The 26,653-nt window shown below is 45.5% G+C and overlaps 1 protein-coding gene across 2 annotated transcripts; it reads right to left on the reverse strand.

The window, feature by feature from the left end:
- CCND1 (cyclin D1) lies at positions 1 to 26,653 on the reverse strand. 2 transcript variants are annotated; one of them, XM_084852062.1, is made up of 5 exons: positions 26,300 to 26,653; positions 24,521 to 24,736; positions 23,417 to 23,576; positions 16,713 to 16,861; positions 1 to 1,033 (listed from the first exon to the last, which is right to left on the reverse strand). In XM_084852062.1, exons 1-5 carry the CDS (start codon positions 26,495 to 26,497, stop codon positions 878 to 880), a joined length of 879 nt encoding a protein of 292 aa, XP_084708188.1. In that variant the 5' UTR covers positions 26,498 to 26,653; the 3' UTR covers positions 1 to 877. The 2 variants fall into 2 exon arrangements, with proteins under 2 accessions (XP_084708188.1, XP_084708199.1); XM_084852073.1 differs by lacking the exon at positions 1 to 1,033 and adding an exon at positions 8,818 to 8,978.

Below are 26,653 nucleotides of genomic sequence, written 5' to 3' on the forward strand. Positions count from 1 at the left end.
GTATACACAGGTAACTACAAAAATAGGAAGGTTACAAAAATATATTATGTCACTATTGCAATTTCTCTTTATCGGTGGAACTGGTATGTTGGGCCTTTCCCTGGCCATGCTACGCTGGAACACTAGAAACCTTCGGCACAGGCAATCCACAGGCACAGAAGATTAACATATAATAATGCTGTATGCTAACATATACTAACGTAAAGGTTACATTAACCATTTATAAGGTGAAGAGGATAAAAACCTAAGGGGATAAAATAAACATTTACAGATGACTTATAAAGTGACTAAATGCATAAGCAAGCAAGATACAGAAAAGCCTAGAACTGCATTAAAGCTATGCTTTTTAAAGGAAAACAACAACACACACCCAAAATACGTATCATCTATCTAAAAAATAACACTCTCTTCTACTTTAGAAACGGTTGGCTTTTTTAATATGAAAGAATCAAATCTAATACCTCCCCTGGAGACATTTTGTGTGTGTGCGCGTGTATGTTTGTGTGTGTGTGAATGCCTATTCTTACAACATACAGACAAAAACACTTTAATATATAAAAAATCTAGTTGATTATTATTGTATAAAATCTTCTATTTTTCGTAGCGCGAACCCCTGGAGATCATGCAAATACTATTTTTTTTCTTTTTAAGACACTGGGCGAGATTGGAGGTGGGGGGGGGGGGTCTGTTAAAAAGTCACAAAGGGAAGGAAGGAATAGCGAAGAAAAGAATGAATGACATTTTCCCTTCTGGTATAAAAAAGTCCTGGAGAAAAGGTTTCTTGAGGGGAGACAATCCTGATTCCAATTCCTTCTCAGATGCCCTTTCGTTGTTTGCTGGTACTTGTACCAAGCAGAACCAGTTGCTGAAGTTCTCCTTAAATATTCACATCTCTAACATCAGTGGGTGTGCAGGAAAGATCAGCTTCATCTTCAACAGTCTTTGTTTCTGAAGATATGTTGTGTTGCTGTGCCTGGCGTAGACTAGATTCGAGGAGGGATTCAATCTGTTCTTGGCAGGCTCGTAAACAATCCTGAGGAAGTTTAAGAAAAGGGAAAAATCTCTTTAGAAAATAGAGAGAGAGAGAGAGAGAGAGGGAAGGAGGGAGAGAAGGAGGGAGGTGTGGCCAAATACCATATCCTTAGAAAGTAACAGGCAAACTACAAGTCACGTGACTAATGTTCACCACTGAATTGCCCAACCTAAATGCCCAATTCATGTTCTAGAGGTGTAGATATGAATTCATGGAGTGCAGGAAGCAGGATCACACCTTCTGGACTTGCCCCCAACCTCAATGTTTTCATGGCAAGCTGTAAACAGCACTTACATACACACAATTCAATGCGCAACTGGGCATCCTGCATCAACTTTCCCATGCCCCCATCGTCTGAAGTTTAATTGTCATTTATGGATCTTATTGGTTTCTATGATTTTTATGCTGATTTTATCTTGTACAGTGCCGGGGAATCTTTTTTGGCTGGAAGAGCAGGGAAACGACACTGTAAATGAATGAATGAATGAATGAATGAATGAATGACGGAATGCGGGGTATTTGATCATGCACAGAGGCCCTCCACACATATAACTTCTAGGTATTTGTTGAATTGGCACAAGACAGAAGGGGTAAGCATGCATTGCAAACAAATAACATCACAAACAACCGTAGGCGGCATGTGCTACCATTCTCAGCAGAAAAGCCAGCGAGTGAGCAAATGCCAGAAATGTCTTCTTCTAGTCATATAATCAGTGGAGGCTGGTGGCTCCAATGTCAGTGGGCCAGGGCATCCTCTCCAGATTTCAGTCAAAACCAGTGAGAAATCTAAAGGAGCTACCCACGGTGCTTTGCTTGGAGAACTCCTTTGGAATTCTCACTGGTTCTGACTGAAACCTGGTGCGAATTCAGCGCCCCACTGGCATCAGAACCATCAGCCTCCACTGTGTATAGCACTTAAACATCGGAAATATTAACCAGTGAAGTTACCATTGGTTCATAAATAATAATGTGCAAGCTGAGAGCAGTCAATTTGACCTCTTTCATGACCATTCATTTCTGTGTAACACTTTTGAGAAGCAAAAGAAAACGGGTTGGATCCAGACTCAATCATACTGGATCCAACTCATTATCTGTAAATGACTTATCTTGAGCACAGGTAGAGCAGAGGAGGGGAACATGTTGCAGGTCATTACATCCCCTCCATAATGGCTAGAGCAAGTTGCAGCTTCACCATCAAATGTTCTGAAGGTTCTATGTTTAGTCTTCCTTTTTTCCTGATTAAGATCCTCCTACACATGCAAGGGCTGCACCATTCACTTGAGTGGAAGGGGCAGTTCCTTTGCAAATTTGCAACTGTCCCATCTTTGAATGGACAAGGAAGCCCATTCATGTGTGTCTTCCATACGCAAGTCACAGCACTGTAGTGTATGTGTGGGCAGACTTCAGGCTTCCTTGATCTACTTCGTTGTTGTTGTTGTTTTCCTGGGATCCTAAAATCTACCAAACGGAGCCAGGTACAAAGTAGTGGCTGGGAGATGGGTGGAGCCAGATGCAAAATGGTGGCTCAGGAGGTGGAGTCAGTTACTTACTGCACCCCATGAGACATACTCTGGGATGACTTTCGTATACAGTTACAAATCTACACGCAAGTAAATACAGTTCACAGATATACTAACAGCAGGGGGTTGGACTCGATGGTCTTATATGCCCCTTCCAACCCTACTATTCTATGATCCTAATTTAGAAGGAGGGAAAAACTCCTTTGTTGCTATCGTTAAATAATTCAGTGTCAGAACCCTACCAATAGATCCTGATCTATCTTCTACCCACATCTGCTATAGAGCATAACTACCAGGCAATAAGGAAGTTATTCTAAGCAAGGGACCAAACACTGAGTCCCAGTCCATATCTGCTTCATAAGCCCTAAAGGCTTACTCCAGATGGAGGCTAAATCAGGTGAAAGTGTCCCAAATTAAAAACCTAACATGGCACCAAAGACTCCTGCCCAGAACTTTCTTTAGTTTCCAGTTCAGCAGCTATTACATAGACCATTTTCATATATACAATGAAGACTGGAAATGTATAGATTTTATAAAGTGTTCCTATTTAATCCCTATTATTCTACAAAGCAGCACAATCAATTGATTTCTCATTGCAGGAAAACTTTAAGAATCACGGAAATGTGGAAGTCCAAAGCTGACAGGGCCAAGCTATGCTTTTGAACATAGGCGGCATTAATACAGCCAGCCAAACTGTAGCCTCATTCTGAAAATGTAGCAGACTTTAGGACCTTTGAAAATCCTTGAAGATTAAACAATAAGCAAAAAGAAGAAAGAGCCCGGCATCTTAACATCTATTGTGGCATGAACGTTTGGTGCCACGGGTCTCCTTGTTTCAGCTGCAGACTACCATGGTGACTCTTCTGGAGCAGACATGCCAACTAGGAATTAAAAATGGAAAGAGACCTGAGAGATCATCAGCACATGTATCGGTGTGACACCTTTGTCTGTGCCAAGCGTGCAGCCATTGTGGCAATAGCTGCCTTAAATAGGCAAAACAAACAATCCCACCACAGTTTCATGAAATTCCTCAGGCTCACTGTTTACTCCTGCCTTTCTAACAAACATCGTAAAAGCTTTTCTCAACATGTTTAACTCTGTGCATTAGGAACTTCCTTTTGGGATTGCCTTCTCTGATTTAACCTATGACATGGGCTAGCCCTTGCGGTGAACCCAGTCTTCCATGATAAATTGCCGTCAAAAGTGTTAGGATGTGCATGACTGAGAATGAATGTTGTTTTCCTGAGATGGTGACCTGCCTGCTGTTTTCTTTATTTTCCTGTTTCAATTCTGCTTTCATTCAGAGGCTTCTTGTGTGATCTACCAGCTTTTCACTGATTCCACGGCCACAAGAACCTTCTCTACCACACGGCATTTGGGTGTGTGTGTGTGTGTGTGTGAGATGTAAAATAAGATGAAAAACCCAAGCAAACAATTCTCTGCAAGACTCTTCTGAGAGAGAGGGAGGTTAATCCTACCTCTAAGCAGATCAGACCATCAGTTACAGCTCACTGAAAACAAATAACCTTTGACCTTTACCGGTTTAAACTCTAGTGTAATATTTCCTCTTGACAGAGCCACAGTATTTGAAATGGCAAAAAGATGTCCTAGAGTCATTATGCCGTAGGCGCCCTACATACCACAGGCCGTTCCCAAGAAAGACACTAATATGGTGCCTCCATGGCATGAAATGCCTTCTCTGATCCCACACATTCTTCTTTAGAAGTTCCCAGAAAGGATTTGTCTCAAAAAGAAATGTAAAAACTCGGTTTTCGTAAAGGTTTTTTCAAAACTTTTCACTGTCGGAATGTTGGAAAAATTTTGAGATTGCCTCAACCATAACTATACAGTATAGTCAACAATTCTGTATCAAAAGAAATAGGTTCATATTTTCCCACATCGCTCAATTGCTTGCTATCCGTGTGTGAAATATTATCACCTGAAGTCATCTGCTGGGATTCTGTATGCTGAAGTGCAGACTTGGCTTCACACATAACATTTGAGAAGGAAATCTACACGTATAATTAACAACTGAGGTGGTGTTCTCAAGCCTAAAGACAGTGTCACCACCCTAAGTAATGTAACAGGGCTTCCAAAGTCCGCAACTTTTAGCTGTCCCCAAAGGCTGGGGTCTTTTACCTCAACTCATGGTGCGAAACTCAGCACCATGTCAGGGAGAACCCTCTGCCCCTTTCCGGCTTCAAGCCTGGTAGGAAGAATAGAACTCATTTCTGTTGCACTTCACAAGAACAATCCTGACTACCCCCTGAGCTTGGAAGAGGGTAGGGGGATCATCCTGGGAGGCACGCTGTGCTCCTGAGGTGCTTGGGGTGACTCACAAACAGAGTGTGATGCAGACAAGCTCCAATCCTCCTTTCAAGCTTGGAGCTGCAGGGAGGAGAGAAGATCGCACACGCGCACACACCCTGTACTTCCGAAGCATGACACAACTACTGGAATGATTACTACTTTTTCTTCTTCGGTTCCAAAGCTTGAGAGGAGGGTCGGGGACTGTCCTTGCCATGTTGCACCTCCAAGGTGCTAAGAGCACCTCTGAAGCACGCTGTGGGGTTGCTTCTCCCACCAACCCCTTCCCAGCTCCAAGGTGGGTGTTGGAAGGCTGGAGCTCGTTGTTTTTGCCAGGGGGGTAATGGTCACTCACCGTGATGAGTGGAACTGTAGCAAAGGAGCTGTAAAAACAAAGAAACCTGCGTACTTGCATGGCTTTAGGGATTGTGACAAATGTGTTCAGTGTCAAGATTTTAAATATAGGAAGCCATTTGCTCTAAGCAGGGGCCCACAAATGTTGGCTGCTCTTGGAGCCAGGCATTGATTTCAAGTACTACAACTGTGAAACCCACTGGAAGAAGCAGAGAGCCGCTCTGTTCTGGACTCTCGAACAAGCGCAATACTGGGCAACTCTTCCTTGCTGCTTCTGACTTTCTCCAATGCCCAGGGCCAGCCCAAAACATTTTGCTGCCTGAGCCAAAGGACAAGATGGTGCCTCCTTCCATTCCACATACAGATGCCGACTGGACTGGCACTTAAACCTTACTTCCAATACTGGCAACTGGATATGGTCAAACCATCGCACCAGGGTAGGGTCCTCCATTACAGAGCACACACAGCTTTGTCCTCCAAGAGTGGAATGGCTGCCACTGCTGCCCACTCCCCAGCATCTGCCCCCTGAGGCAGTTGCCTCACTCTGCCTAATGATAGGGCTGGCCCTGCCAATGCTTATCGCGATGTGATAGAAATTGTCACTTGAGCCCTATGCAGGTGTTCAAAGCTTCAAATGATTAGGATCATGTGAGGAGGAGGAGTGACAGGCTAGTTGTCCCCATCCCCTCTTGCATGTTCACCTTCCACACGGTGAAGGATAAAGGTCTGCAGTAGGGACCCAGTTGTACTCTTGTAGGCTCTCCGCACAATTTAGAACCTATTATCCCATTATTGATTGATTGACTGATTTATCATTCAAATTTATATACCTCTTTCCATAAAGCTATCAAAGTGGTGAACATAAATACAATGACATAAAAACAATACATGCCTGCCTGGACCCTAAGATCATCCTCAGGGGTCCTTCTCCAGGAGCCCCCACCAAAGGAAGCAAGGTGGGTGGCTACCAGGAGGACGGCCTTTTCTGCTATGGCCCTCCGGCAGTGGAATGAGCTCCCTAGAGATTTCCCTGGTGCCTACGTTGTTCTCCTTCCGGCACCATGTGAAGACCTTTTTATTCTCCCAGTATTTTAGCTTCTTAATCTTTTAGCTCTGGTGTTTTAAATCTGTATTTTAAATCTCAGCATTGCTGCTAGGTTTTATTCTGGTCATATTGTTGTTTTAAGCTTTTATGTTTTATATTGTTTTATGTTATACTCTGTGGTTTTAATTTTCGTGAACCGCTCAGAGAGCTTTGGCTATTGGGTGGTATAGAAATGAAATAAATCAATGTTTTTAAAAATAAAATAAATAAATATAACAATAAAAACAGCACTCTACAAATTAATCAGGAATAAAACCGCATACTCTACTGTGTGCTACAAACCATAACTGTTGGGTCACACATCAGAGAACATCAGAACTGTGGGGAGCTGTCTAATATCAATTGGTGAAAGGTTCCAGAGGGTGGGTGCCACAACACTAAATGCTCTACTGCAAATGTTCCTGAGGTGAACCTCAGGAGCATGTGGCACCCTCAGAAGTTGGGCTGAGGCAGTCCCTGAGGAAACCTGGTCCCAAGTTGTCAGGGCTTTATACGTTAACAAAACCATTAACTTGGCTGAGGAGCTGATTGACAGCCTGTGTGGTTCTTTCAGCAAGGGTGTAACTTGCTGCTGGAAGGAGGCCCCGGTTAGCAGCTTCGTTGCTGCATCTGGTGCCAGCCACAGCTCCTGGACCAAGCCCAAAGGTAGCCCCACATACAGAGCATTACAATAATCCAGTCTTGAGGTTGCTTGTACCACTGTGGCTAAGCTATCACAGTCCTGGAATGGCTACTGAAGCCACCTGAGCCTCAAGTAACGAGGATGAATCCAGGGGTGCCCCCAAACTAAGCACCTGTTGCTTCAGAGGCAGTGTAACCCCATCCCAAACAGGCACTTGACCTATTTCTCAGGCCTGTGACCCACCCGCCCACAGTGCTTCCATCTTGCCAGGATTCAAGGTCAGTGCATTGGCCCTTATCCACTTCAGGACAGGGAGGACTGAATAGGGTGCTGGTCACTTGACGACGAAGTGCACCAGACCCTGAGCAGAACCAAAATGCATGCCGTGTATCACTTTCTCCCAAGTCTGAAGGCTTTGCATGCCAGGGAACCTGGAGGGTGGTGGTAGCAGCATCACATGTCTAGCATATAAAGTGAGCGCCCCCCCCCCCCCCCGGTGCTCTGTGATGCACAGCAAAACCAAGGAATTGGGTGTGGAGGGGGATCTCTCACTTTGTGCTGAGTCTCAGTGGAGAAACAGGTGACTGTTGACAGAATGTATGACTGGCAGTGGTGATTTGATCATGTCATCTGTGGAATTCTGTCCCTGAGAAATTATGTATATATTTGATTGTTTTGAGCAAGGGGTGTATCGGGAGGGCCCTAGCTCAGTGGTACAGCACATACTTGGCATGCAGAAGGCCTCAGGTTCAATCCCCAGCATCTCCAGGTAGGGCTAGGAAAAACTGCTGCCTGAAACCCTGGAGAGCTGCTGTCGGTCAGTGCCGACAATACTAGGCTAGATGGTCCAATCGTCTGACTCCATATAAGGTGCCTTCCTAAGTTCCTATGTACTAGTATTGAAAGCATTAAGTGAAATCATTGGTATAGTCAATCAACGTTTACATTAAATGAAGCAAGTGGCATATATTCTGTGACAGGCAATTCCATTTTGAAAACAGAGTATTTTGCTATTAAAGGATATTGGGTGGGAGCATAACTTAGCCTTTCCTGAATGAAGGGCTCCTTCTGTCCATGGAAGGCTTTTGACCTAGCAGAGGATCCCACTGGTGGAAGGGGGGTGGGGAAGATGAGGAAATTCTCAATGATTCCCCACTCTCCCCCTGTTCCAGTGAGTCCCCTCCACAGCAGATTTTCAGGGGGCGCAAGGATCTACAGGAGAAATCGGCAAATATTGCTTCACTCTTGCTGGCAGAATGTGGTGAAGTCTGGATTCAAGTCATTATCTTTGTGAAATACCCCAGAAGAACCTAAGAGCCATGCTGGATCAGGCCAAGGGTCCATCTAGTCCAGCATTCTGTTCACAGAGTGGCCAACCAGCTGCCCACAGGAAACTCACAAGCATGACGTGAGTGCAACAGCACCCTCCTGCCCATGTTCCCCAGCAACTGCTGTAGATAGGCATCTGCCTCAGATCCTGGAGGGAGCATATAGCCATCAGGACTAGTAGCCATTGATAGCCTTCTCCTCCAGGAATTTGTCTAGCCCCCTTTTAAAGCCATCCAAATTGGTGGCCATCACGTCTTGTGATAGCGAACTCCATAGTTTAACTATGCACTGTGTGAAGACGTAGTTCCTTTTATATGTCCTGAAATCTCCCACCAATCAGCTTCATGGGATGACGCAGGTTTTTCTGTTATGAGAGAGGGAGAAAAATGTCTCCCTAACCACATTCTCCACACTGTACATCATTTTGTTCACCTCTTGCCTTTCCTCCAAGCTAAACAACCCCAGCTGTTGCAACCTTTCCTCACAGGAGCACCACTGACTAATTTCTGTATTTATAAGATGCCTATAAAACACATATACACGCAAACTCTCTAGAATATTACTTTAATCAATTCAAAGCTGCTAAAAAGTATTTCATTTGGCAAGTTTAGGTTTGTATAACTTTTGTAGGTCAGTAATGATGAGGATTTTGAATTCAGCATGCATTTTTGCTTCAACAAATTCGGTCAGGCATTAAAGTGAACAGACCTGGAATGACAAAGACAACCTGTTGTCAAAATTCAAATGAGCTAAGCCTGTGTGAGTGGGGGTGTTGCGAGGAGAGAAGTGGGATCATACCCTGCTCTCATCCTACTACTGGGCTCAGTGGATGTCCACATGTTGGATATAGCATCTGCATAAGGCACACAGTCTCATGCATAATGGCCCAAATTGTACAGTAGTTAACTGCATTTCATGTGGGTTAACAATGCATGGTTTATGATTAGGTCCCGGATTCTCAGTACCTATGCAAATATTGGTATTTGATTATGGTATGAGGTACGGACGTATGGTGAGTCCAATGGCAGACAGCACAATCTTGCGCCCCGTACTGCACAGAGGCTCAAAAGGCCTTGTTCAAACTAGCCCTGAGAGTTGGGAGCAAATCAGTGTGTTGGCGTTACTAATATGAACAAATACGTTTTGTTGTAACTAAAACAATGATCCGGCTGAAACTCGGTTGATTTTGGGCTTGGGTAGCAAAGGAAAATAACAGAGACACAACTTAGGAACCTTTTGGTATTTATTGCCTGATTCACTGTGGATTACAGACAAGATACCCTTCGCATGAGGAGGCACGAGGAACACTGTCCAAAGTATTAACAGATAACATGGAACCCCAATCAAACGTACTAATGTTCTGGCCTTGAAATGAATGTCAGGCAAAATTCAATCTGTTCAGATGATGGGGTCAGGAACAAAATGGATGGAAGACAGTCCAAGAGTGCTAACTGTGGTTCTCTGACTGCCAATTACCACTGATCAAAAACAAACTGGGAAATTGGATTCCAACATAAACATGAACCATAAAGGAATTTCAATCAGGTGATACTGATTTTAGCATTTACTTTCTCAGGGTAAAAGGTACAAGTTAAATCATAAAAACCTCAAATCCTCTTGGTCATCTATTTCAGCCAAGAATTGTAAACATGTTTTGAAATGTTCCAATGAAATGAAAAAAAAGAGCCCTGCAGTTTTTAAACTCTAAAGTTCTTATGCAGGCTTTCAAGACTGCAACTGTATGACACATCACTAAAAGCCATGTACTTGCAGAAGGTAGACAGGAAGTTCGATGTTAAAAGCAGGGCCTGTGGCAGTGGTCAGCACTCTAGGGCACTTACCAATGGCCCATGATTTCAGGAGGGCCCACTTCCAGCTCCTGCCCGGCCTATGCCTATCTGGAAACAACGGTGTAAGAGAAAGCCTTTGAAGAGGGGCTTAGGATCTTAGCGGGAGAAGTCCCCTCCTCCAGGAAGTGTAAGGTGATATGGTGCTCTTATGGCATCATCTGTGGGGCCTGGGAAACTACCAGCTGTCCCCAATGCCCGCAAGGACCCAGAAAGTGTTTGCTAGTAACGTGTGGCAAGCTGTCAGGTGGTTCACAGATGCCTGGCAAGCGATGTCTCACTCCTCCACCGAGCTGCTGTTTTGCAGAAAATGGCAGCTCGGACTTTTCCGTAAAGGCCAATTTTACATAAACAGCAGCCGTAGATAGGCCCATTTATGCAACATTACAGGCGTAAATGGTCTATTCACATTGCACTTGTAATGTTGCACAAATGGGCCTCTTTATGGCCATTTACTTAAAATCCGCCTTTACAGAAAAGGCCAAACCACCATTTTGCGCAGAACCGTGGCTTGGTGGAGTAGCAGGGACCGCTGCGCTTGCCCGACTCAGCACGCGCCAAGTCAGGCAAGTGCAGGGCTCTGCAGACTGGCGTCCGGGGGCCCGAGCTGACGAGAAATCATCGGATGCCTGTGACATCCCGAAGGAGGCGCAGCTCCAGCAGCTGAAAAACAGCACCAATCCAAGTGGGGAGAAAAATGGAGGAGGAGACAAAGACTAGGCAAAGGCAAGGAGTGCAGAGGGGCACAACTGTGTGCATGCTGGGGCACAGCTCTTTCTTCTCAGAGAGTGAAACCCCGGGGGAGGTTGGCAGGACAGAAGTGCATGCAAATGCAGCCATCAAGCATTCCAATCTAATCGAATCTATCAAATGCCACTGAGAAAGGGAAGGGGGACACACAAGGTATTAGAAGGACAGAGTGACCCATCTCTTCTGGAGAGATCATCTTCTGGTTCACATTGAGAAACTACTTTTAAGTACCAGAGGACAGAAGTGAGGTCTGCCCAAAGAAACCAATGGAGCAATCCAAGATTTTAATGTAGCTATGACTGGTTTCCTGTCCTGTCTGCCTCTGCCTCCAACCACCTTGAAAAGGTAGCAGAATAGAAAGGTGTTCCTACTCTTTCTTATTAAGTGTGAAATATCTTAAATTTTTTGAGGCTTACTACTCATTAGCCCTACCAAGGCAAATGCAGTTCATTATTCCCATATTGCAGGTTGTAAAGTGGGGAAAGAATATTGCAGGTTGGGGGGGAGAGTGGTTTACAACAACACTGCAGTGTTGTCCAGCAGTATTCTCCTATTGCAGGATGGGGGTTGGGTCGATGCCGAGAGAATCGCTTACGTCAGAGATGGGCAGAAGCTAGTTCTCCAGATTTTCTGGCCTTCAGCTCTCATAAGCCCCTGCCTGCATGGCCAATGATCAGGAATGCTGTTAGTTGAAGTCCAAAACATCTGGAGATCTATCTCCTGCTCACCCCTGGCTCACAGGACCCTGCAGTGTTAAGGACTATCTCTATGTTACAGGTTGACTAAGGGAGAAACAGATTTACAGTACTGAAATGTGGTTCATTGTTATAGGGTTGGAGTGGATGTGCTGGGACAATACAGACCACTGCTAATATTGGAGGTCGGAAGCAGGGCTGATGCTGGCTTTTATTCCCAGCCTCAAATCTGCCATACAAGACACCCCTTACGTGGCAGCACAGGTCAATCTACTTAACTTGCCCCCTCAGTCCTCCTGCCCGGCCAAATCCAGTGCTTAGCTGCATGTCAAAGGCTCATCCTTCATTAGCTTGCATGTAGACAGGTTGTGCTTTTCGAAACAAAGCAAAACGATTGTTTTCCAAGCCAAGACAGACCCAAGCGAGCACTGACTCTCATCTTTGCTGCTACTCTGTTCTTTTCTTTTTTCTAGTACTGGGGTGATGGTGGTGGTGGCGGCGGCAAGGATACCTGCTGCCCAGTCACAGATAACAGTAACATTTTGGATTTCTCTATTGATTTCTATTATTCTGGAGGACTTTTTAAAAGTCTATTGAAACTGAAATTTTAAGGTGTGTGTGTTTCTACCCTTTGTATATCTATGTGGGATAGAAGGAGATGACATAAAAAGAGAAGCAGAGTTGGGGTAGGGGGAGAAAAAAGCACACAAGATTGTCAACAGGGAGGGAAAACGAAAGCCAAGGCTAGAAAGCAGAAAGGAGGTGAGCACAGGGAAAAGGAAGCATTTATTTTATTTTTCATTTATTACATTTGTATACTGCCCAACAGCCGAAGCTCTCTGGGCAGTTTACAAAGATTAAAACCTTATAAATGCATTATAAAAACCATTTGCATACAAACATATAAACAGACTGCACATACAGAGACACACATATATCTAAAACAATTTAGAACCATCAACAGTAAGAAAAATCCTGATTAAAACCTCATCATATGCTGCCAAATGCTGAGAGAAGAGGAAGGTCTTAACCTGGCGCTGAAAAGATAACAATGTTGGCGTCAGGCGGAATTCACAATTGGGGGGCCACCACCAAGAAGCCCCTCTCCCTTGTTGCTGCCTTCCGAGCCTCCCTCGGAAAAGGCACCTAGAGGAGGGCCTTAGGTGATGGACATAGTATACCAGTAGGTTCATGCCAGGAGAGGCGCTCTATCAGGTATTACAGTCCTGGACCTTCTAAGGCTTTATAGGTCAAAACCAGCACCTTGAATCATGCTCAGAAACATACAGGCAGCCAGTGCAACTGGGTCCAAATCAGTGTTATATGTTTGGACCTTTTTGTCCCTGTTATCAATCTGGCCGCTGCATTTTGCATGAGCTGCAGCTTCAAAACCGTCTTCAAGGCAGCCCCATGTAGAGTGCATTGTAGTAATCTAACTTGGAGGCTACCAGAGCATATGTATCTGAAGCCAGGTTATCCCTGTCCAGATGGGGGAGTAGCTGGGCCACCAACCGAAGTTGGTAGAAGGCACTCCATGCTGCTGAGACCATCTGAACCTCAAATGACAAAGATGGCTCTGAGAGAACCCACAAGCGACAAACCTGCACCTTCAAGGGGAGTGCAACCCCATCCAGAACAGGTTGACCACTTCCATCCTGTCAGAAGAACAATCTACTAACAGCATCTTGGTCGTGACTGGATTGAGTTTCAGTTTATTAGCCCTCATCCAGTCCATTATCACAGCTAGGCACTGACCTAGCACCTCCACATAGCACTTCGTATCCAGTCCAATGTAGAGCAAACTTTTTAGTTCATATTTATGAAATTGCAAATACTATGGGTTGTATTCAATGTTGGTCATACTTAGAGAAGGCTTATTGAAATGAATGGGAATTAAGCTAGACTAACATTGGATACAACCCATTGTAAACATTAGCACAAATCGGTGACTTGGAAAAATACTTCAAATTCAACTTGTCACTTCTTATCTACCCAGATCCGTGCAGGGCAATCCCATGCAACTCTATGCAGACGTCCCACTATGCTTAATGTGGGGCTTGCTTCCTACACAATCCGTTGTGTTTGGGATTGCAGCCTCAGTGGTCACATCTCGTCACCCAAAAGATATAAACACTATTGATGTAAGTATGGGAGGTTCAGGGGACATCATCAAAGGAGGGGCCTCTAAAACCTGGAGCCGGCCCTGATGTCAAGAGATTCAGCACTCATGAGAACTCAAAATCTAACCCCAGGGCAGATGTTTTGGACTACAAGTCCCATTGCCTCCAGATAGCATGGCCAGTGGTAAGGGATTGTGGGAATTGCAGTCCAAAACTTCTGGAGGGCACCAGGTTGCCTACTCTTGATCTAGCCTAATAAAAATCACAAGAAAAGCAAAAAATAAACCAGCAAAAAATGCTTAAAGCAAAATAACAATGATTGTTAAATTATTTAGGGTGCAATCCTACACATGTTTAGACAGAAAAAAGTCCTACAACTCCCAGTATAACTGAGTTGCACAGCACTCTACAGCCGGGGTGTTGAACGGGCCACATCTGGCCCACTGGAAGGGGGGGCCAAATCCAGCTCTCTGGAGCTCCCCATATGGCTACACCCCATGATCGTTTGGTGGTTTCCCCAAATTTGAGCAGTTTTTCCTATTCTAAAAGGCTGAAATGCCTCTCTTAAGGTTCACTTACTGTCAGGAAGAGCTTGAAGCTAAAATATGTAACTATTTTTGTTATTCTGGCGCTGCCCCTTGCCTTGAGCCTCACCCACCACTGGAATGTGGCCCCCGAGAGCGTCTCCAAAATGGAAATTGGCTCTCGGGCTGAAAGAGGTTCCCCACCCTTGCTCTAGAGAAAGGTTAAAATAGGTCTTCTGTGAGCAGCAGAACCCTCTGCAGACAGAAGGGTGCCTTTGGATCCAACCCTTTGTTTTCACCCCCCTTCTCCTTGAAAAAGAGCTCTGTCCTTGACCAGCTCACCTACGAATGCAGTGTTCCAGCTGGATCAGAGGCCTGACATGCGACAGAATCCCATTCAGTCTTATGGCTCAGAAATGCTTAAATATAATTTCCTTTTAAAATCAGATATTCACTATCAGCGCAAGATAGCAGGTCATCTAGTTGCTACCAAGTCCCCGAGTCAAATGCCTTGCACTGGACAGAGGTCAAGAAACGGAATAGTTCAGAGAGACAGACTTACTGCTAGAATATCTGAATCACCTGCCTTCTCTGTGGCAGGACCCAGATTATGGAACTGTCTCCCTACGGAGGCTAGACTGGTCCCTCCTGTGTTTAATTTTAGGCAGGTTGTTAACACTTTTTTTGTTCTGCTTGGCTTTTGAGTTACTGTAAACATTTTATTTCTGCTATCTGTTTTTCTCCTGTTTTTAATTTTCCTTTGTGGGATGTTCTGAAGTGCGTACATAATTTTAAAGTTCAAACCTGCAGCCACCTTGGGGACCCTTCTCTGGGTGACTCAGGAGTCATTTTATAAGGGCGCCATCCTACTCAGATAGTTGGCAGCCTCAGAGGCTGGCAAGTATCCAATGCAAGGCAGGAGTAGAGCGTTGGCTCCACGCTCCAGCCACCCTGCATTTCTGCTAGACGGGCAATTTTGCCTGTCTAGCAGCAGCACCTTGGCTGCGGCGGCCATAGGAAAGGGCATAATGCAGCTGGGTTGCTTAGCCAAGCTAGAGGTGGTGGGCAAGAGTGGTAAAAAAAACCTCAGCTACTCTACATGTCAGTACTGCTCCTGCAAAGGCATTTGAGTTACAGGGAGGGAGAGGGCAAAAGAGAAGGGAAGCAAATAACCCATGGATTGAAAAAACAAACCACGGCTTGTTCAATCCTCTGCCAGACAAACCGTGGTTAGGGCAACAAACTATGGGTTAAATAAACCATGGGTTAGCATTATGTGTGAACCAGATCACTGCCTCAAGCTGGCTTGGCTAGAATCTCGCTTTTGCTATGCAGACCGGTGATGGACCTAAGCTCAGGCAGAGTTTCTGAGATATGCTGCTTGCTCTAACTGAGCACATCTGATCCTGAAAAAAAGACTGCCCTTAAGTGTTTCACACTATAATATTGTGAAGTATCAAAACACAACCGAATGAACCCATGCATAATGCAACAGTGAGGCAAGCATCAGCCATCAAAATACCACAATATTCCATTCATTATGAAGTCTCGGGAAGTTTAGACACCTAAATGTGCTTGCTTACAACGCCTGCTTCTGCACTCTTATATTTTGCATATTTATGGACGTATGAAACGAAGGCTTTAGCCCTGCCTCAAAGATTCAGTTGCAAGCCACAGGGCTGACTTTATTTGACTCATTGTTGGCACTGGGAGACCTCACAAGAACCTTTTTCAAGCATCTATTTATTGGGTTTTCACATTGTTCCAACACAAAGCTAAACTCTGCCCCAACTTCACACACCATTAGGACATGGATCATTGAATTTAGGTTTCCCTTGTAGGAGCTCTTCCTGCCCATTCATTCATGAAAGGTTTATTGCTCACTAGTTACTGAGGAGCATCTCCAGGAAGCTGCTGGCGAAAAAGAAAAAAGGAGAACCCTATGAGGACCTACTACCTTTTACAAAATCATAGGACAATCTGTTTTTTTTAAGGAGGGGCATGGGGAAGGAAGGAATTCCATATTATCTACTGTGCAGCTCTACCATGTAGTAAACTAACTGGATAATTAGAAGGCCCTTAAGAATGTCTTTTTCACACCGCTTAGCATCAAAAAGAGCCAAAAATAAAGATAAAGATACCATTAAGTCTGTTTATTGCAATCACTGCTTTGTTGACTTATTTTAAAGGGTTCTCTTCTCCAGTTTAAATTACCTATAAACCAAATCAATATATCCTTGACTTAAGAGCTTCCCCTTTCTTTTCTTGACACTTCTTCACCAGAAAGCTCAGAACATGTAGTCACTTTCAGCCCATGTAATATGGGAGTGTGACTTCCGGTTACTAATGTACAGGATCGCATTTGGAGAAGACAAGGTGCCGTACCCAAAACAACATGAGGAGCCCACAAACAGAAGAGATGCCACGTTGAGACACACAGGTATATTATGCTACTAAATTTAAGTCACAGCAAAAAAAGTTTAGTTGGGGATCAAGAGTCACTTACCGGGTCACATTTGATAACTTTTGATAGGAAATGTGTGAGGCATTGATAAGAGAGAAAAGTGTTAGTGTTTCCAAGGTGAAGGCCTTGCACAGCGGCGACCACACTACCAGCGGCAATCATTGAAGGTGGGTTTGAAATAAACTTAACATCTGTGGGAAAAGAAATAAAGACAGAGGCGTGAGCTTGCTCATACAAAGCATGCCATTCTTAACAGATACAAACAAAGGAGGCTCACCCAATGTAAAAAAGAAAGTAAGTATGGATTGGGTGGACACATGACAACTCAAAGGCGCAGCGCAAGACAGTGTAAACACTCCAGAGCAGTCTTCCCAAATTTGGTGCCTCCCAGGTGTGTTGGACTGAAACACCCATCGTGCCTCACCACTGGTTATGCTGCGTAGGGCTGATGGGCGTTGCAGTCCAACACGTCTGAAGAGTACCAGCTTGGGGACGCCTGTTCGAGAGCATCTCCCGGAACATTTTGTTCTGGAAAATAGCCCTATTCCTGTGAACAGTCTTATATAAGCCAACCTACTCATGTAGATAAGATTCCCTCGCATGAAGTGTTTTCATCAATGAGGTATGCAGGTAGGTAGATCGGGGCCTTTATGGCACAGGCCATGCCCTTATTGCACCAAACACTGGAGCAGTCCCTCTGAAAGCTGACCATGACCTCGCATTCTACTGAGCTCATGATGGTTCAATCTCTGGCGGCTGAAAGGAAGTGTCATTTATCATCTGCTGATGAAGGGTTTGCTGGTGCAACCAAGCATAGAATCCTCGTGTCAACCCAGTCCAGACTGGGCATTTTAGAGTTTTCTGATTTTCCTCTCTGTTCAAGCATGACAACCTTGCATTAAGCTCTACGCAAAACAGCTTCTAACACACCAATTGTACATTTACACAGAAGTAAATACTACCAAGTTCAATGGGATTTATTCTGAACTAAGTGGGCATGGGATTGCAGCCCAAGACATCAGGCCTCAGCCTGCTCTTCGGGACGTATTCCCCATTTGAGGATACTTCTGCCAATACATTCTTGGGCAAACCATCTTACCACTCTTCCTAAAGTTGGAATATCAATCTCACAGACCAGGGGTGGGCAACCTGTGGCCCTCCAGATGTTCTGGCCTACTACTCCCACCATGCCTCACCATTGGCCATGCTAGCTAGGGCGGATGGGACTTGCAGGCCAAAACATCTGGAGGGCCACCAGCCCTCCACCCACGTACACAACAATAGCCGATATCCTCAAGCTGGCGGAGAGACTAGATTTCAGTGAACATTTCCTCTCGTAAACGCTTCGCTTTGACCTTTTCTCTTATCAGTAGCTGCCTTCCATCCGGGCAACAGGGATTTCATGTCAATGTAGCAGGACTGAGCAAAGCAGGTCCCAAGGATTGGCAGACAATCAGTGGCATTCTGATGTGATACCACACTGACAAGGGCCTGGGCCCACATCCAGGTTGCATTGCTGTAGGTCTTGCTACAAAGCCATGACTGCTTGGCCTCTAACTGCCATCAAGAATGTTACTCCTTTTTACAACAACAACAAAAGTAATCATTTACATGTTTAGGCTAAGACGCCTTCTTCTGAGCAGGCATGTTTGATTCATGCCTACATTTGACCATGACCAGGGATTAAGAAAGTGGAAGCACAGCTCAATATCTAATTGTTAGGATGAAAGCCAAAAATGCCAGCCTATGTATATCAACTCAGGAAACGCTCCCACCAGCCTGTAACCAATCAATCTTCCCACCTATGATCCCCAGACCATCCACAGAATCTTGATTATTATGCCAACAGGCCACCATCGAACACACTGTTTGTAAATTAAATGTTTTAATTGAGACCGAAAGCTGCTCTGAGCACCGTAATTAGGCTGAAGAGATGGCTAGAAATAACACTAATAACTAATAGTCACAAAACCCATAACGCAAAAGCATTTTATCAACAAAATCGCATCAAGACTATGTAAAACTCCTGCCCTTGTTCAGCATAGTGAATGAAATTTAACGTCACATGAATGGACTTCTGGTCATGCAAGAGGACGTGCCCCTCCTTCCCTCCCCAGTCTGCTGGGGGGGGGGAGGGGAGAGACCACTGGAGCAGATTTTGAGGGCATGGGAGGGGGAATCACTTTCTCCCCATTCTGCTGATGGAAGCTATTCCATCAGTTGGAGGGGTTAACTGGACACCACCCAGTATTCCAAGTTCACATTTTACAATAAGGCAATATGCCTTATGAAAATGGGGCAACTCTTTGGGAAGAGGAGGCAATTCACAAATCAGTAGTATTTGCAGACTACTGCAGTGGAGAACTACACATAGCAAAGCGCCCAATCGAATTTTAAACCATCTCCTAAGACAGCCTTCCCCACTCTATTGACCCTCCAGATGTTTTGGACTACAGCTCCCAGAATTCTGGGCCATTGGCCATGCTGGGTGGCGCTGATGGGAGTTGAAGCCCAAAATATCTGGAGGGCACCAAACTGTGTAAGGCTGTGGAGGGCACCAAACTGTGCCCTAAGATATGGTCTCTGTATATTGATATTTAACTACTATACCATGCCTGAGGTGACCTTTCTACCAATTCTAGTTTTATAAAAGCCTGTCATATTTTCTGGAAGTATGAGTGTGTGTGTGTGTGTGTGTGTACGCATCTGTGTGTGTGTATGTGTGTGTATATCTATATTAAGTATATATTAAGTTCCAGTCATTTCCAATACCACCATTTTTCCCCCCAAACTGATCAAACAAGTTATTGCTGTGCAGCTTCCAAACCATTTTGAAAAACTTTCTGCATCAAAACATTTCACTTTTAGTCCACTCAGATTTTACTCTCCCAGTCATGGAGACTTAGCTTTTGTGTTTTTCAACTTAGAATGAAATGTCGTAGGTTTATTATTTTTTTAAGGAGGGGGGGGGGAGAGAGGTCCAAAATGGACAGGATTCATGAGATCGCTCAAAGAGCAGCAAGTTTGGGAATCTAGAAAGCACTTCCTTTTAAAGGGGCAATAAACAAGAACATGAATTCCTAGTCACACCCCTCTTTCTTTCCAAGGTGGAAAAGTGATAATGAAGTTTAAATGACCAGTTTGTGTCTGTCCCCAGAACCACTCTAGACAGGCCGCATGGACAGACTTTTTTGTTGCAACACAACAAGGAATTATTTGTGGCAGAGAAGAGACCACTAATTTCAGCATATTAATCAGGGGGCCCCTCTCGGCTGTAATTGGATGCCCCCAAGTGAAGAGTGTGGCATCATTGTCAGCCTCCATCGCCTCATCTTGTGCTATTGAGCGCTCAGGAACAAGGGGGGTTCGGTGAGATGAATTAGACCTGACACAGCTACAATGGGGAAGGGGCCCCCTCAATTGAAGCACACATCCCCAGAAGCCTATCTGAGACTTCATCCAAAAAGAATAAACAACTTCAGTGTTGTTAAAAAGAGAGGGAGGGAAGGGGGGGGGAAGAGGAGAGAGAAGAATGCCAACCACCCTGAAGGGAGGACAAAGCAGGCATCTAGGCGCTGTAGCACTTTAAAAAAAATTCCTGACAAGGCAAGTCACCCCTTTTCCTTTTTAAATGGAGCAGCCAGCAATCCCATCCGTCTGGAGAGCTGGGGGCTATGAATGAAAATCTTTTCATTGAGGCAAATCAAAACTCTGAACATAAATCACCGGCTTGCAAGATGCAACAGGTTCCAACCGGTCACATACCTTGAGACTTCCAATTTTAGAAAGGCTCCGAGAATGGGAGAATTGTGGCAAACTCAGTTTCAAAGGAAGGGCTTTTTTTCTCCCGGGGGGGGGGGGGGGGAGATCAGGCAAGAAAGAGAAGCAATCCTCCCAAAGGGGACCCGATTATGTTTGACAACCAGGGGGACGCAACAAAATTCTACAGAATCTCCACAGACTGGTCCCTATTTATTGTTTTGCTTCTGGAGAGCAGGGGCCTTTCCTTAGCAGTAGCCTCAATTTGGATCAATGGAGCTCACTTCATTTGTGTGATTCCCTCTCTTCCTTCGTCTCAAGCCTCCCACAATACAAAAGGAGTCCTTGGTGAAAACATATTCAAAACAAACAAACAAAAAAATTACAAAGCAAATCTAGTTGGGTTAGGGCAGACAGCTGAAGGATGAGCACAAAATAATTTCTTTTATCATCACCTTTGCTTGTAATCTTCTATCTAGAAAAAAACCTACACTGACAGAAATCTTCAAACTCCTCACCCCCCCACCCCCCCCGCCTTCACCTGGTCTTTTCTCCCTTCCATTATTTGAACTTTAGGGCACAATCCTATGCATCTGTCTAAACATGCATAAGGTTGTGCCCTTAGAGTGCATTGCATTGTCTTCCAAGAGGTCTTTCCCTTATTTCACACGTAACCTAGCTACTGCTCCAAACAGTTGCCAATAGCCGAACACACCTTTATGTCACTGGGCTTTGGAGGAAACCTCATCAGCTACAGATAAGAGTTTGTCATTCAGACAGGCAGAACTTGGCAAATTAGAATGGCGCCAGACAGAAATAGGAAAGCCAAACCAAGCTATGGCAGAACCATGCACACCCTGTACTTTTTCCATGATCTCTCTCTAAGCATCGTCAATCAACTCCTTTTTTTAAAAAAATGGCTTTTAAGGATACATTCACCAACCTAAACCTTTATTACGCACTGCTGACTTAGGCAAACTGCCCACTGACTTCGCCAGGGTTCGGGGCTCCCTTGTTGACCTCCACACTTCCTTTAAGCCCGCGTTAAAACATTTCTGGACAAGGTTTGTATTCACCCATTCATTTTCCAGTTCTACGTATGGGCATTTAGAACAAATGGTTTAAGATAGGCCTCTAAATGTGCCCTTCTAAAAAGAAACATAACAACACAGAGCAGATCAAAGTACTTGACTCTTTGCAAGCCTCCAACCTTTGAACTATTCTTGTTTTCATAATTGTGGAACTGTTTATGCCAGCCCGACAACCCAGGTTAAACATCCCACTATCCCAAAGAGGAGGCTGGATGGGCGTAAGTAAAAAAGTACAACAACAACAACAACAAGAAAGGCTATTCAACTAACACTATCGCTAGAAACTAGACTTGTCCCACCATTGGGGCTTGTAGCCTGTTGTAAGCCCTTTCAAGTTTCTAAAATGGTTGGTTCTGTTAGTTAAAAACTATTTCAAAAATGTCCTAACGATTTTAAAGGGCTTGGCAAGAAACGTGCTTTCCAGAAAACCCTAACCCATCTACCATCCTACAGTTAGGCTTGGGATGAAAGGCAAGCTCGAAAGGTGCCAATATTTACGTATTTTTCTGTGGCTACCTCTCTAAAGCAGACCTTGCAGTAGGAGGGCCTCTTTAAAATGAATATGGGGAAAAAATCAAATAAAAATCTGCTTGTTACTTTCCTTGGAGCCTTCCAACAAATTCATTCTCAGGTGTGTGACATCACCAACTCTGCCGAGCGCAACCTTAGGCATCAACTTAATCCTGGGATTTTAAACACAATTCAGATTTCCAAGCTTAGAGACATTGATTTAAACGGAGTTCTCCCATGCTCATCTAGGCTCATTCCCTCAGATGGGTCATATTCCATAAAAATCAATACACACAGATCTTGGTATGCCAGGTTTTTTTAAAAGCACCACCTAAAATCCCTGAGAGTCAGCACTGCAGGCTTCTGTTCAAAGGAACATGTGCCGGGCTTCCTCGTTCTTCGGCCATTCCAGAGTTTTTCTGGCCACACTGGAGAAAGCTACATTTGCTCTACCTCTGGATTGTTTCTATTTGGCCTGCCACTCTCCTCAAAAAAGAAAAGAAAAAAAGCAACAGCCGGGTCTACCTGAATGTCAGGGTTGCAATGCTGCATTTCTGACCCCACACTCCTTGCCTGTTGTTTAAGGATTTGGGGAGTGGGGGAGGAAGCACAGGCAATCAAGGAAATGAAACGGCAAGGGAAGTATGGGGGGGGGGGCTTGGGAGTGCAGGCATGCGTGCGCACACATACAGAGATTGCCCTTGAAACCCAAAACCAGGCCTCTCTGCAAAATCCTGGCGCTTAGTCAGTGTCTGAAGCTCCTCCCGAGGCTTGAAGTGCACATGGCTTCAGCAGAGCACGTGGTCAAGTTGGGTGCGGACAGCCGAAACGCAGCTCTTTGCCAGAGAACTTTAGCTGTGCACACGTCCGTATTCCTCCTCCATGTTTCTTTCTCCACAATTCTGCCAGCAACTCTTTTAAGGATGGGGAAGGAGCAGGAAGGGGGGCAAAGTTCAAATCCTCCAGGGAAAGCAGACAGAAATACTTCACCCTAAAGACTTTAACAACCACAACCAGGCTTTAAAAGGCCTTCTGGCTCAGGGGCTCCTTGGCAGACTCCTGAGCATTTGACGCTTTACAAAAGACGACCATTTTAAATCGAGCTATGAACAAGGCGTTAGGTTGCCGCATTCTATGAAGCATTTATTTCAACCTTGAAGCCAACGGGAAAAGCTTCTTTCTGGCAAAACTCACCTTTGGCAAATAATCCAGGTTCTGGAAACACGTCAGCGCTTAGCGCGAGCATGAGTGCCACTGAAATTTTAGCACCTGATTTACAGGGTGCCCGCTATGGGATTCTGGGCAAGCGGGTAAGGGAAGAGGGTGTGTTTGCAGGGGCACACAGACACACAACACGCCTTTGTGAGGGTGCAAGGCTCATCATACCTGTAGCACATAAAGCCACAAAAGTCTGGGCGTGTTTACGGATGATCTGCTTGCTGTCCTCAGCCACAGGCATTTTACTTAGAAAATGTTCAATAAAATCATGAGGGGTCATGGCCGCCAGGTTCCATTTCAGCTTATTCACCAGAAGCAGTTCCATTTGCTATATCAGGGGGGGAAAGAGGAGGAAAAAAATGTGGTTATGAAGTTCCCTTTCATATACAGCTGAAAATACAGCATGTGTTTGTGGACTAGCTACCCTAGCGTGGTATCCTATGGGAAAGCTTGGTTTTCGGCGCTATGCTTTGTGCGACAGAAACGGTACTCTTGCCAACACAGCAGCAGCCATAATGCCACCAGAGAAGAACAGAAGCAGGCGGGAAAGGCGCCTTTCCACATGAAAATTACATAATTCGGTTCCCTCCAACCCCCCTTTTCCTCAGCGCCATCATCACCCAGCTGCTCTAAACCGAAGTGTTCCATTAACCAGTCACACAGCTTGCGTTTCTAACTCCACAAGAGGGCGCCAGCCACCCATTTTCCTCCCCCCATCTTGTTACTGTATTTCTCCTCCTTGTGAGTTAATACGGATTTAACATATTAGGGAATTTTCATTCAATTAATCTACTGCACAATGTGGGCTGCAGCTTCCTGGGGGTGGACTAATACCCCAATGTTAAATGCATTTACTTACTCCCCAGCACCACCAAAGAAAGTGTGCCTACGACTGCAGCTGAACAGTCTGATCCTGGGGCAAGATTTACTTGAAAATGGATCCTATCCAGGTCAATGGGACTTACTCCCAAGTAGTGTGCAGACTGCACCCTAGCTTTCTCATTCAGAAACAGCAAGAACTGGGGTGATCTTTAAACCACTGCCTACATATCCAATTAAATATCCTCTTCTTAACGTTCAGACAGCCTAGACTGAAGCTTGCATAGATAATGTAAGGAATAATTCAAATGGTAAAACCATACAGAGGTATCAACCTAAAATGCGAACAGTGGGGGGTAGATAGATGTTGAAGAGATCGTAAGAACGGAATCTATTTTTTTTCTTTATGCGATTCGTTGTTTTGTTTCCCCATATGATAAAAGATGAAATTACCAGTAATTCATTGGGTCTAATGGAGTTATCAGTGTAAATACACAGTTTTTCTGCAGTTAGGGGAATTGTTTCCTTCATTTTTGAAGCCACGAACATACAGGTAGCTCCCAGCAGTTGCAAGCGGCTTTTCTTGAGGGGTTCAAAAGAGAGATATCGGTCCAAATAATTCATAGCCAAAGGGAAAACTTCTTCTTCACATTTCTGCTCCTCACAAACCTGCAAAGGAAAAAGAAAGGAAGGAGATAGGGAGAGGGAGAAATGAGCACTTAACTCTTGGAATCAAGGTGTTCTCTTTGGCTTCTAGCAACAAACTAGTTTTCAGAGAAATCAATCAAATTAAATGAATTTCCTTTTCTAAAAGAACAACAGCGGTATGTGTGGAAGAAATGAAAGAGAAAGTCGCAAGTGAGGAAAATGTGGCGTTCAAAAACGTGGTCGGCGTTTGGAAGAAAAAGGAGGAAAACGGGGGTTTTTAGCCCCCCCCAGATTTATCGACAGGCACCCAAAGGAACAAATGGGGTTTCAAAATGTGGGGGGGGGAGATGGCCCCGGTGCCCCCTATTGGTTTCAACTAGCTTGGGTGCTGCCGATCCCCCCACCCCCCTTTGCTCGAGACACAAAGGTGGCGTCGAGAGGCAGCTGCAAGCTTTTTCCCCAGACGTCATCTTTTCAAAAAATATTTAAAAATATTTAAAAAATCACCAGCCGCACCAAAAGGGCCTGAAAACACCCCCCTGGCGGTCCTTTACTGATCCTCCTCGGAATGGGGCACGGGGGCTGTTCCAGCGGGACACCCCGAAGTCAAACTCCTGCGCCCCCCATTCCTCTTCTCTCTCCCCCTAGAGAAGCTATGTGCGACATTCGCCAGCGCCGGGGCTTTCAAAAATTAATTAAAAATAGACCGCAGCCACGCAGGGCTTTGGAAAGGGGATGAAAATGTAGCCCAGACTCCTCTGCTTTTGCCGAGACCCCCCTGAAGCGGCTCTCGCAGGCGGAACCCGAAAGCCACACTGGTTTTTGCCGGGCGACCTTGCCGACAAGTTCCTGCAGCAGAAGCATGTCTTCCAGGGGCGGGGGGGGGGGGACCAGAGGCTCCCTCTCCCTCTCTGCTCGGAACAAAGAAAAGTTTCAAGCTGCAACTCCCCAAGGTTTGCAAGCCAAGTGCCCGATCCTTCTGCCCGGTGGCTCCCCGGAGACCCCCACTTTCCCCCGCTCCCTCCGGCGGGCTTCTCCCACTCTAATTATTAATAAACACTCGGCCTTTGCAATAAAAGAACAAAGATGGCGCATAATACTGGCACGGGGCGCACTTGCATACGTGTCCATGGATATTAATTTAAAATAAAATCCCAATCACACTCATGGCAAGCTGGAGGGGCTGCCTAAGAACCCGGAGGGGGCATTCTGGGGCTCGTGGGATCGAGTGATCCCCGCCTTAGGATCCCGCAGAGGCAAAAGGAAGGGGGGACGCCTCTGGAAACTTCCTAAACTTACTTTGGGACCCCCCACTCTCTGCCCGGATTCATGCTAGGTGCTCCGAAGCCCCCCGATTCTTTTATGACAGCGGGCGCTCTGCGTTCTCGCCTACCTAGCCAAAGCCTCTAAAGGAAAAAGAGGGGGAAAGGCATGGAGGGGATCTCTCCTTCGCAATATGTTTTAGGGTGCAGGAAACGAGGGGGGGAGAAAGAGAGCGAGACACACACGGCGGGCACAGGAATGGCTTTATTTCTGGGAAGCCCAAGCTTTTGCACAACCCCCCCGCAGAGCGCGGTCACCAACCTCCAACATCCAAGTGGCCACTATTTTCCTCATATATGGTAAGATCTCCTTCTGCACGCACTTGAAGTAGGACACCGAGGGCGAGCAGGTCTCCTCCGCCTTCAGCATAGTCTGCAGGACCCTGTCATTGAGGAGGTTGGCGTCTTGATAGGCTCTCCGGATGGTCTCCACTTCACAGCAGAGCAGCTGATGTTCCATGTCTGCCGCCGCCGCCGCCGCCGCCGCTCCTTCTCCTGCAGGCAGCTTCGCTCAAAGGACTGAGTCAGTCCTCCGGCTTCTCTTCCCCCTCCAAGGAGTCCCTTAGATGCTAGGCTCGCCGCTGCTGCCGCCGCCGCCGCCGCCGCCGCTGCTACT

Source organism: Heloderma suspectum, chromosome 1 (assembly GCF_057233095.1).
Source record: "Heloderma suspectum isolate Gila_16-S chromosome 1, 16-S_ref, whole genome shotgun sequence".
NCBI lineage: Eukaryota > Metazoa > Chordata > Lepidosauria > Squamata > Helodermatidae > Heloderma > Heloderma suspectum.